At 27.8% G+C, this 13062-nt stretch overlaps 1 protein-coding gene across 1 annotated transcript in view; it reads left to right on the top strand.

Annotated features, from left to right (window-relative positions):
• Positions 1–10443, top strand: part of LOC129988947 (E3 ubiquitin-protein ligase UBR2-like) — a 29203-nt gene extending 18760 nt beyond the window's left edge. Inside the window, exons 8-11 of the mRNA XM_056097239.1 lie at positions 1850–2049; positions 5210–6027; positions 8900–9264; positions 9744–10443. Of these exons, the coding sequence (XP_055953214.1) occupies positions 1850–2049; positions 5210–6027; positions 8900–9264; positions 9744–9937 (1577 nt within the window). The 3' untranslated portion in view covers positions 9938–10443. The remainder of the gene's footprint in view (positions 1–1849; positions 2050–5209; positions 6028–8899; positions 9265–9743) is intronic.
• The last annotated feature ends 2619 nt before the right edge of the window (positions 10444–13062 follow it).

The following is a 13062-nucleotide window of genomic DNA, read 5'->3' as shown; positions in this document are numbered from 1 at the left end:
TAATATATCCAAACAGCTCTCAGATTTCCAGGAAAATTCTGTCTAAATTTATGGAGATACAGCATATTTTACTTTGTTGATTAAGTTTCTGTTCAAGATGCCTATAATGAGGCTTCTGACATTTTGTTCTATTTTGAATTAAGTTTGAACCAAATGAATAAACAATAATAGAAAAAATTATAAAATAACCCATTTTTAAACTCTGTTATTCTTTTCTGTAATTTAATCAGATGTATAAAATTATATTATTGCTCGCAATGCTCAAAAATTGCTTTCTCTCTGTAATACATTGGATTTTTTTTTTTTTTTAAATCTCAGAAATATTTATTTACTAGCATTCTTGGATATTATCTAAATTATAAAATATATTGTGTAGCTGTATAAAATTTTAGTATTACTTTCTATTCTTATAGTTTTAATAAGGATGTTTAATTTCAGCCAGAAAGTGTTTGAATAAGTTACTTTTTCAACTGAAGTTCTAATTTTAGATGAGATGATAGAAAAATTGATGTATGAATAGCACATTAAATAGAAAAGTGCAAAATTTCTAAGTCAGTAAATACTTTGAAATTTAAAATAACTTTTCTATAAAAAAATAAAAATAAAAAATTCAGGTAAGGTAATATTTAAAGTGAAATTTTTAGCAACGTTAGTCTTCGAGGATTAGGTATTCACCAAAGACACCAAAGATGATTAGTTAAGTAATAAATATCAGCTCCATTCCATGTGGAAAGTGATTTTAAAAATGGCATGTATGTTGCACTTTGGCAAATATTTTATTCTTTATATATGTAAATGTTCTTATATGAAAGATTGTTCCAATTATTAAATTCTAGGCATATTATTGGATAAATAATCAATGTAGAAAAGGAAGTTTTTTACAGATTTTCTATGGGGGGGATGCAATAAACCTTATTTCTTGTTTTCTGTTAGTTTTTATTTAATAACACCATTTTAGTAGCATTTCAGATTTTTTTCCTGATGGCACAAAATGACAAAATTTTCGTATGTACATAAGCTCATGAAATTGTTTTCAAACATAATCAGTTTTGTATTTAAAAAATTATATTTGCTCCTTCATATAACAAAATTTCTTTTGCAGAAATTTCCTTCTATGAAGGACTAAATATAATTTTTTTAAAATTCATATTGATAAGTATCTCAATATGAATGAATATAATATTTTCCCCTCTTATAAGAAAAAAAAAAAAATTATATCAGATTTTTAGGGGGAATAATATTGAAGTATTTGGTCATTACATTTTATTCATCAGTACCAAACTTTTTTATAAATTTAAAAAGAAAAAACTCTTATTCTGTAAACTAAACTTCAACAATAAACATAGAGCATTTTTATTGGTTAGCAATATCAAATGTCTGGTTGGATTGAAAATATATAAGCTTATATCTAAATATGAAGCTCTCCCAAAGTTATATTTCTTGATATCTCTTGAAAGCTTTAGAATGTTTGGAGGTTGGCAATTATTAATGGTATATCTAGGATTCTAGAGCTTTCATATTAAATAAAAAATTTCAAAATTGGTGCAGTAATCAGAGTTGGTAGTCTCTGTTGCAGTTTTCCTTTATAGAAAATGTAAAGTTGTATTTTAGAAATTTTTTTCAAAGATAAAGGGCGGTGGCAGGCATGCAACTATTGATAGCACATCTAGTGTTTAAAAACTTCCGTATGAAATGAAAATGAGCAAAATTGGACCAGTGGATGGTGTTGGGAAACAAATTCACTTTTTTTCTTACAATTTTAAATATATAGATTCTTGAAAGAAATGATTCAGAAGCTTTGTTTTGTGTTTTCCATGGTTAATTGTGAATGAATGATTATAATTTGTAGGTGATGCTGTGAAACATTATCCTTATCATTACAAGGCTTCTGATATTAATGATGCAGTCAAAGAATTACCTGAAGTGAATCGGGAAAAATTCAAAGCAATATTTGCTATGTTTGAAAATGAAGATATAAGTGATTCTGGGCCTTCTTTCTCCCAAAATTTAATTGATATGATGAAGCTTTTTGCTGAAGCTACTTATACTGTGAGTATCAATTTTTATTGCTTTTAAATGTGTTTTAATTTTATTTGTATTCTAAAATTTGTTGAAATAAAATTGCTATTTTAGAATTATGTAATTTTTTACCAACATAGTTTAGGCTGACATACATTGTTTATCATATATATAATTAAAATGAATGTACATGAAAATATTTTATCTATACTCTGTGCTTAAAAATATTTATTAGATTATTGAACTATGAATTATTTATTGAAAATGAAAATTTAAATATTTGAAATGAATAGTAAATATTGTATAATTTTTATACTTGCAAATCATGCAGTTCAGTTTGTTCTAATGAATTTCCTTTTAAAATTTTACCTTTTTTTCCTGGGTTCTTGCATTCCATGAAAGTTTCTTGTATTTTACTATGCTTGGGGTCCCATAAAAATATTCGATTTCTTTTCTTATTATTATTAGGGCTTCGAAAAATAAGCAAAATGTACATCCATTACTTTTTGGAAGGAAAGGCAAAAAGTCTATTTTTGCATTGAAAATTCTATCAAAGGCAATAAAGATGAGATGAGAACATTGTCAATTACCAATCTTTTTTTTTTTTTTTTTCGGTGTTGTTTTAAGGAAGCTGAAAGGAAAAGGAACAGGCAAATCTGTTTAAAATACAAAGTAGCTGGAAATTATATGCCATATGTTTAGATTAGATAGCTTAGATACGGAACTCAAATGTCTTTAAAGTGTTTGAAAAATTAATATTCATGCATTAAGACTGCCAAAACGTTATCCCATGGATCAACAAAACACTTATTTAATTTCATTTAGCATTGCTTCATACATTAAAAATGTCTTATTTAAATGTATTAATGTATATTAATGTTTTGACAAATAATTCAATGAACCTGTGCAAATGAAACATGTGTTCATTTTCATATTTGGTGTTGACATTGCAAGGAGGGGAAAGTGATTGAAACAAGATATATGGGCCATTCTGCAGTTGAATATGTTTTATAGAAATTTCATAATTCTACAAAAATAAACAATCTGTGCTGGTTTATGATCCATCAATAAATTGAACCCCCCCCCCCCCATTGAATGATAAAATGCAAAATTTTGTGTATTGTTGATATATATGGGTTATTTATAGTCTGAATGATTCAATAATTCATTAAAGTTGGCTAAACAGTATCTACATGGGATTTTGACTTCTTTTTATTTAGTATACAGTATTTAAAGATTTGCTAATGGGAAGAAGGAAACTTCTAAAAATGTTAAGATTAAGAAAAAGTTACTTCAAAATCTTTCAGAACCAGGTGACCAGTGAATATAGCAAATACTGAGTGAGTTATCAAAATGTGGAACATATTATATATTTCAAAAAAAGCAACTTCAATAAAATCAAAATGATAACAATTTGTTGCTAATATAACAAAGATCTGACTTAGGCTAATGACAGGAAAATCATGATATACAATATTATGCTAGCAGAGGGCTATTGGGGAAGCTTCCATTTTTAGTGCAGGAAACTTATTTTTAAAAATTATAGGTGGTTTTAAAACTTTTAATTTTATTAAAACTGAAATTTTTGAAGGTCTTAACTGTAAATATCATTTCTGAATTTTATTTTTCAAATAAGATTTGTATACTGGTATCATCAAAGTTAGTTAAGAGAGAATGCTGAAAAGGGCTTACTAATTGGATGGGGGGGGGGGTAGTGAAATAATATGAATGTCAATAATATATACATCTTCATTTATAAAATTATGAATAAGTTTCCTCTTAACTATGTAATTGCTGGTAATATGTTAATCTAATAAGAATAAGTGAAAAAGCTCAATCCTTCTATTCAAGTTCAAGAAGAAAGTGACTCTTTCTGTTCTTATGAATAACAAGAAAAGGATGCAATTTTATTTTAATGGAATTTGTCAGCTGTTTGAATGATGTAGCTGGTAAATCTGTAGAATTTGGGAAAATTGAAATATCTAGGAAATCAAGTTAATAAGTTTTTATCAATATATTTAGAAGGTTATATGCCTTATCATAAATTATTGGTGGTAATTAAGATTCCTATAATACTATCCTAATGGAGATTTCTCTTGAATTGAGGTGAAAAATCCTTTATAAAAAGGGACATATGCTTCAAAATGTTTGAGTCTAGATAAACTGAAGAAATTCAGTGAAATCGAAAATTTTTAAATCATAAAGGAGTTTTTATATATATAAATGCCCTTTTTAAATATGTGTGAAGCAAGACTGCAAAGATTACAATCTCAAAATGGGGGCGAGGGCTGCATTGCAGATAAACAAAATAGTTTAAAATCAAGAAAGGTGAAAATTAAAAGGATTCTACAATATAATATGTGAAAAAAAAATTAGTTGGAAAGGCCTAGATATTTTCAGTGCATAGGAGAAAATCAAATAGTTTTAGAAATTGAAGTTTTAATAGAGCAACATTAAATGTCAATTTTAAATATTTTAAAGACATGTTATTTTCCATTCCTTTGTTTAATAAAGTTTGTTTATTTGCATTTTTCTCTTCATCCTGCAAAGCACTAGTGAAGAATAATGTTTGTAATTCCTTAACAGTTAACTTTTTTTTTTTTTTATGAGTTTTGTTTCCACTAAAGTTTATAATTTTTAAAAAATCAGCTCTAGGTAGTAGTTTGTATGAAATGAGGATCTAGTAGTAACTGTGCAATTGTTAGCATTACTGTGATGCTAACAATTGCTATTCTTAATCTGCTTTGAACCATAATAATCATAACAATGTCCTTAGAACGATTTATTGAAGTATACTTCTCTAGGCATTAAGTAAGGAAGTAATGGTGTATTTAGTTTGTTAATGCTGATAGTATTTGATTTGAATTTAGCATTTGCATTTTTATGTCTGAAATATATGATTTTATAGTCATTAAATCCCCCCCCACACACACACACACATATATATATTGAGAGTGGACTCCTTATTAGTTCTTAACTTTCTCCAATTCCTGCTAGTTAAAATATTTTTTTAAGTTTGATATTAAATATTTCTTAAATATCTTTATTAATTTTTAATTTGCAGACTTTTTTTTACTATTCTAATTAGTGAATGAAAAATTAGCATTATACTAATAATTCTAAAATTGTCTTTGTAATTTAGCAACTTTGTTAAAATAAACAATATTAAACAAGGATTTCTTAATTTCAGGTTGGTTTCAATGCTGATATAGATCCTACAGATGTTCGAAATGTTTCAATGGCATGGTGGACATGTACTTACACTATCCATGCCATGGAGTGGCTCTTAAGGGACAAAAAGAAAGCCCTCTTTGGGGCCCATTCGTCAAGGAATGCTCTCTGCCTTGATGGTATTATCAGGTTCTGTGGTACCAGTCTACGAATATTTGACCAAGGTGTCATTCGTACAAACTGTGTTCGCATCCTTCGTTATCTACTCTTGAGTGAGCACTATCTTTCAAGCCCCTCGTGCTGTTTGGACTTGGATGCTTTCTCTATGCTTGTCTTTCTTACCCTGTCCATACCTGTACTGTTCAAACATTCCAATCCGGACACGGCTCCCCTCCATCCTCTTGGAACAACCTTGGACAAGTACATTCTGCATGTCATTCTAACCTTACACTTTGTACAAGTGCTTCTTACGTATCCATTTCATGAGGAAGAGAATATGGAAACAGACAATCAATCTTCAGTAAATGAGTCCTCTGGGCCTCATGGAGAGAGTGTCACTGCTCTCCTCTTTTATGAAGAAGTAAGGACTGCAGCAGGATTTGACCAGGGCAACCCTGCTCCATCTGGGCATACCATTGTCCACTGTTTGAAGTCTGGTTCTCTTCCATTTTTGAGGTGTGCAGCAATTTTCTATCATGTTTTGACAGACACACCGGCACCTCCTGCTCTCCAAGAGTATAGGGACAATGAATTTGAGAGCATTTGTAGTTATCTTGGTTTGCCTCCTACATTGGATGAGCTACTAGCTTCAACCTCTTTGAAACATTTGGCTTTAAGGTAAGATTTCTATGTTAAATATAATTACACACACACATATCATAATCAGAAAAGTGAATGGTTAAATATTATATAGATTATATAAAGGCCTTTAACCGTTTGAATTAGGTAGATTACTAAAATTGCTAAGAACTGTTCATATAAATATTTAAATAATTTGATGATAGAGATGGCAGCATATGTTTAAGAATCAAGTATATTTACTCTATATTTTTAAAAAGTTATGAGAATCACACTTTGAATTGAAAGTATATATATATGCTTAATATGTATGTGTAAAATTTATCCACCGAAATATGTGTGCAGAATTTAATTATATATTTGCTTATTAAATTACTATTAGGATCGTTATTAAATAAATAATTTTAAAAAGATTATTAAGTTTTCTTCGTGGTTTAGACTGTTCAAGAAAATTCTTGAGAACATATTAATTTTATTTGTTACACACAGAATCCTGGAAAAGTGAAAAAAATAAGTGAAATGATCACCCATAAATTTTTGAACAAATAGTCGTGACTTAATTTTACCACCAACAAAAAAAGAGTTTTGATATAGAAACATAGTCAATTATCAGACTGTAATTATCATAGTCAATTACTTTCTGTGTAATTTGATACTTCTATCTGTTCTATAACTGCAAGTAAGAAAAGTTATTTTAATTTTAATAAAATTTTATAACTTTTAAAATACGGTGGCTTGTAATTCAATTGAATTGTTGAAGTCTGAATCAGTTAAGAATAAAATTGATAAATTTTTATTAAAATATTTAGTTAAAAGTTTTACCAGAAATCAGTTTTAAAAAAAACCAGAAATTGTAGGTGTTAATTAAAATTTTTATGATCCTCTCTCATGATTAGGTCAAAGTTGAAAAAGGATTTTCTACAATAAAAATATTGAGGTTAAAAACTTAAATATGGAAGCATATTGTATAAAATATTAAATTTTAAATGAATTGAAAGAAAAAGTGCCAGAGTTAAGAATTTCTAATCCTAAGTCCTAAAAATAGCAACTCCAAAATGATGGAAAGAATAAAGCAAACAGCTTTTCTGCTTTATGAACTTGTGAACATGCTAATTAAAAACAGCAATTTTCAGTTCATAAGATAATTGAACAGTTTTGGGAATTGAGGTTTTGATATGGCAATTTAAAATGCAATAAAGTATTTTAGTCACTTTTATTCCTTTTTTATTATTGTTATTACTATTATGTCAATAAAATTTATTCAGCTCTATCTTCCTTTATTCTGCTAAGTAGGGTCAAAGCAAAGTTTGGAATTGCTCCCCCCCCCTGGCTTAAGTATGCTTGTTTTGATATAAGCACCCAGTACTAGATTTTGTTAAATTAAAATCTATTAGGAAAGAGTATCAAGATGGTTTATGATAATGGCCTTTCATTATTATTTCAAATGCCTCTTTGAATTGTTAGTTTTGGCTTATTAGCACAGAAAGAGGACATTTACCATTTTAATTTATTTTCTTCTTTGTACCACCATTTCACTGTACTAAGATGCTGTTTATTTGTTTTTTGCCAATTTTAAATGAATAATAATAAAAAAAAAAAACTTTATATATTTCTTCTTATATAATGAAATGGCCCTACGAAGTTCATATTACATATTCTCTTTCAATTCTTATTCTGAAAATATTTCATCAATAGATCAATTTGTATTTTGATTGAAATCAATAGATCAATTTGTAGACCATATTCAAATGCTTGTAGAATGAAAGACATATAGTGCATAGATAAATTAAAAATAAAACTGAAAAGGTATCATGGTACTGCAGTATTTTTTAAGAATGAAAATTACCTAAGTCCATCTTTCTAGGTACACATTTTTATAGTGCCAATAATAATGAACAAAAAATTATAAATTTATATATATTATAAATTTTGTTCTATGCATTCTTTGTAAATCTTTAGGAAAAGATAATGAATTTAAAAAAAAAAATCTAGGAAAATATAAATTTTGAATTTGTGGTCAAAGTGAACTGCTTAAATGTTTTAGTGTTAACTGCATTATGAGTATAAAAAAAAAGTCTTCAATTCATTTTAGTATCTAGAAATTTTAAACAATAAATAAATGTTGAAAATATTTTATTTAAATTTAGCATTTTTTTAACTTCTAAAATTTATAATTTTATGTCTGTTATTTCTTCCTCCTTCAGTAAAAGTGTGAGCCTAGTTCTTAAAGAAATTTTCTTACCAAATGGCCTGTATTTTGGCAGATAATTAAAAAATTTTATCTATTTTATATTCTTTCTGTATGGTGTTTGTTCATGTTAATTGATTGAGCTAAATCCCAACAATTAGTTGCATGTGTATTAATTAATATTTTTAAAAAGACATTTTCAATCTTGACAGTTTTTAAGTTGTATGAAATAAAATTAAATCGTTAATATAAAATGACTGAAATTATTTATTATAACCAATTAATTATTTATCTCATTCTCTTATTTTGTATTTGTTTAGGAATTAATAAAAGGTATAATTTATTTAAAATTATGTCATATATTTGAGCAAATGGCAATACTAATACTATGCTTTCCCTGTTTCATTAGATTTTATTGAAAGGACTGGAAGTAAAAAAAAATAGGCTAAAACAATATTCTTATATAAATTTTCAATTTTTGTAGATTTTTTTAAAAACTGATTTAATTATCAAATTTCAAAATAGAAAATAATAGGAGAATTTATCATAAAACATCAATTATCTATGCATATATAATATTTCATTCATTATTTTAAGTTGGATTTTTATTCATCATGTGCTTATTTCCTTATATGTTTTAATAAATATAAAATTTCCATTTGTTTCTAATCAGTCTTTTTTTTTTTTTTTTCCTTCTCCCTCTTTTTTTTTCTCTCTTTCCAGTTGGTCTCGGCACCCACGCACATTACATCTGCTTATGAATAGTGATCCTACAGAAATTGAAAATTTAGTGCGTCATCCTCTGCAGATCAACAAACTGGTTCCTTTGCCTTCTGACTACAGTGACCTTATTAACAGCGTCTCTCAATTTACTTGTCCGAATTCCGATGGCGATGACAGTCGCAATCCAACTATGTGCCTCGTGTGTGGTGAAGTCCTCTGCTCGCAGAGCTACTGCTGCCAAATAGATCTTAATGGAAGCCTTGTGGGTGCTTGTACTCATCATGCCTACTATTGTGGATCTGGAGTTGGAATTTTTCTTAGGATTAGAGATTGCAAAATTTTGTTGCTTTCAGATAAAAATAAAGGTAACATTTTCCTTCTCTATTCTTTAATCTTCAAAGAGACAAAATAGCTTTCTGCTTTCCCTTTATATTTTTATGAAGTTGACAAAGAGAAAGTGTTTTTAACTGCACTTTTTTAACTGCATTAACTCGAAAATGCATTAACTTAGATTATTATAGATTATGATTATTAAATTAAGTTTGAAGTCTGATTTCATTACTAAAGTTATAATTGTGTGTTAAATTTTGGTTTGACTCTGTCAAAATAAAAATAAAAATAAAAAAAAGGATGCTTATAAGTGGAACTCTGAAGAAAAAAAAATATGGTGTTCATAACTTTGCCCAAGGTTCAGAATTTTGTGTGGTGAAATTGTACCTTTATTACTGAGTTTAGGGAGGACTAATCCTGTTCTAATTCAGCTGTCTGTTTTAATTATTATATATTTTAATTATTTATAAATATTTGCTTTATTCTGATTAACAGTGTAATGTTTCAATTATAGGTTGTTTCACTGCACCTCCATATGTAGATGAGTATGGAGAAACTGATCAAGGTTTATACCGTGGAAACCCTCTTCATCTCTGCCGTGAGCGTTACGAAGAGCTTCATGAACTGTGGTTGAGTCACAATATACCTGAACGGGTTTCTCACAATATGGAACAATCTACTACTTTGCCCAACTGGCAACTATTGTGATGCCATTCTTGTCATATAAATATCTATTTATTTTATATTTTGCTTCTTTTTAGTTGTTTTTAAAATGGGAAACATATGTTTTCCCTGCGATGCTTTTTAATTTTTCAATTCTCATTTGCTACTATTTTGTCCATATCTAATACTGATGCAGCTTTTTTGTCTTTCTTTTTTACCAAAGTTGTTACATTTTTCTTAATGAAAATGAACTGGACTGGTTTGAAGATAAATCTGTTGCTTCTTGAGTTGATAAACTATGCAAACTTACACTTCTTTCTGTAACTTAGTTGATATTTGGGTTTGCTATCTGAGTGTTATGTGTGAAATGAGAGATTTTCTCCTCTATTTCTTGTTGTACAGATTTCAAGCCAAGCTATGCAATTTTCCCCCTGTTAATACTGTTAGGCTTTCATAATAAATGCAATCAAGGGCTCAAATTTGGTGACTGAGAAGACTTGACCTAAATGTATAATTGATTATCTTAATAAAAAATTTTTATTTCTAGTGTATTAATTGAATTTTATTTATTTGTTTTTTGAAAACACACAAATATGATTCAATTATTATTGTGCCATTTGAATCTCTTGGAACAGCAAATATTCATTTTTAACTAAAATTATAGGTCTTCCTTATCATATTAATCTTGCCAAACATGAAATAAATTAAGATTTTAGAATTATTGTAAATTCATATCATTGAAAAGTTGTGTCTTCCCAAAAGAATGGATTTTCTAGAAAATTATTTAGTGATTACAAAAGTACTTTGCAGTAAAGTAAATGTTATTATAAACTGAAGGCATTTCATGAACAGCTATCAACTGTCTCTGTTCTCAGTACCGAATGAGGCCTTCTGGCTTGTATAAATTCAGCTACATTTGTTATATCATATATATAAATCAGTCTTGAGTAAAAAATATCAGTTCCAATATATCCTGAACTTTTATCATAAATATGAATCATTTTATTTTCTACTAGACAAATTATTTTGCAATTCATTATTTATCATTCAGAAAAAAGAGCGACTAAACTTTAATAATACAAATATCAAGTATTTTATTTAATAACGTGTATTAAGCATTCAAATATGAATATCTTCAAAATTGGATAGTTTTAACAATTATTTTCACTGGCAGGCTATCAACAATATTTTTTTATGAGAAGTTTTCTTGCACAGATCATGTATTGCATCTATAATTGATATTTTTTACAGTTTCATACATTTATTTCTTGACATGCTTTTTCGGTAACTTTACTTTTCATCTCCTTAGAGATAGAATTCTTAAATTTTCATGGTAATTCAGGTGAAATGCAGAAAAATGAATTAATTAGAGCAAAAAAATTGTAGCATTAAAGTAAAACTTACACTTTTACAGTAATTGAATAAAATCGATATGATTATAAAGCTGCTCCTAAATTTGCTCCAAAACGTGACTGATTAATATTTTTTGAAGATAAATCATTAAATGTATAATTATGTTATGGAGCATATATATATACTTAGGATACTTATATGGAGCTTATATATATAATACTTAGTCCTTATCTTTAATCATGTTTAAAGCTTTTTTTTTTTTTTTTTTCCCTGATTGAATTTTTGTGACATCTACATAGGATCACATATACATTAAATTTATAATAGTTCTTAATATTATGTTGCTATCCGGTATATTTTGATACAAACATAATATCAACTATGTATGCAATTGTTAACACAGCAATAAATATAATTCACTTTCACTGATTAGATTTTATACCATATGGTGTTATATTTGGTTCAAGTTAAAGATGAAAATATTCTATACACTGTTCTTTTATATATCTGTATAAATTCTCTAAAACATGAATGCCAGTCATAGATTTAATTTTTTAAATACCATTCCATTAACTCGATTCTGTGTATCGAAAGAACTTTGCTTTCTTTGAATTGCAAAATTGTCAAAATGAATTTCATTTTCTGTGGTATGGATATTTACCAAAAGAAAAGTATGGTATAATTTAAATGTTATGCTGTTTTTTTTTTTTTTTTTTTTTTTTTTTTGTGGGATTTTTAAACATTTTGGGTAATACATTTATAATGCAGAGATCAAATGAACCTACTCGCGAGTTCTCGACCCTTTATGATTTAATTTCTTGAAAATAATTAAATACTTGATGTTTTGGTACGTTTGTGTAAATAATACATATTAAAGTTTGCGAAATTTTAATGGTAAATTTAAAAATATAAGAAAATATAATTGTTATTTAATTACAGGGTTTCAGATTATTCAATAAAAAAGTATAAAAATACTTCAGAACAATTTTGCTTCTTGTGATGTCATAAACATTAAATAGAAATATCTTTTTGATTTTTCATGATGTTGACAAACAAAAATCATTGCCTGTTTCACAGAGAGTTAATCAACTTAATAATAACCAGTTCATCTAATTTTCAGGAAATGTACTAAAGTTGGATAGAGTGACATATATCTGTGCTATAACATGGATTTAAACTTGATTATTATTTTCTAAACATTAAAATGGAAACAGAACCATTACTGTGAAGCTGCATGCATAGAAATTTCAAAGAATACTATATTCTGACCAATTGTTACACTGTTAGACAATTGCTAAGGAACAACAGGTTTTTGCAAAATAGTGTTAACAATGGCCGACCAATCATAGTAAAATTCAATGTAGAAGACTCAGTACAGCGGGATGTGTCATCTGTATAAAAGGCATTGCACAAGTTTTTAATTCATTCGAAATGTAATGGAATGAGTTTGACAAAAACAGTGCTGTAGGTAGTTGAACTTCTTCCTGAGACTGCCCCATTTGGTGTAGTACTAATTAAGTGCAAAATGTCTACAAGGCATCGTTTGAGTGCTTATGTCTTGGCTTGAAGCAGGTCTAAATGTCACTTCTGTGGCCACAGCATTGAATATGTCAAAAAGTGTCATCTCATTGGTAAAAAAAGCTGCTGAAGGTGGAAATGATGTTTGAAAGCATCCCAATGGTCGTAGAAGCAACACCACAAGATAATCGATATACAGGATAGTTATAATTAAAGTTCCACTTTGTAATGGTCATAAAAGGAAAACGACTGGATCAAATATTATTGAACTTGATAATAGTTTAAAGAAGGTCACGAAA

This window comes from Argiope bruennichi, chromosome 10 (assembly GCF_947563725.1).
Source record: "Argiope bruennichi chromosome 10, qqArgBrue1.1, whole genome shotgun sequence".
NCBI lineage: Eukaryota > Metazoa > Arthropoda > Arachnida > Araneae > Araneidae > Argiope > Argiope bruennichi.
Note: the sequence above shows the minus strand (reverse complement) of the source record. Positions and strands in the feature narration are given on the sequence as shown.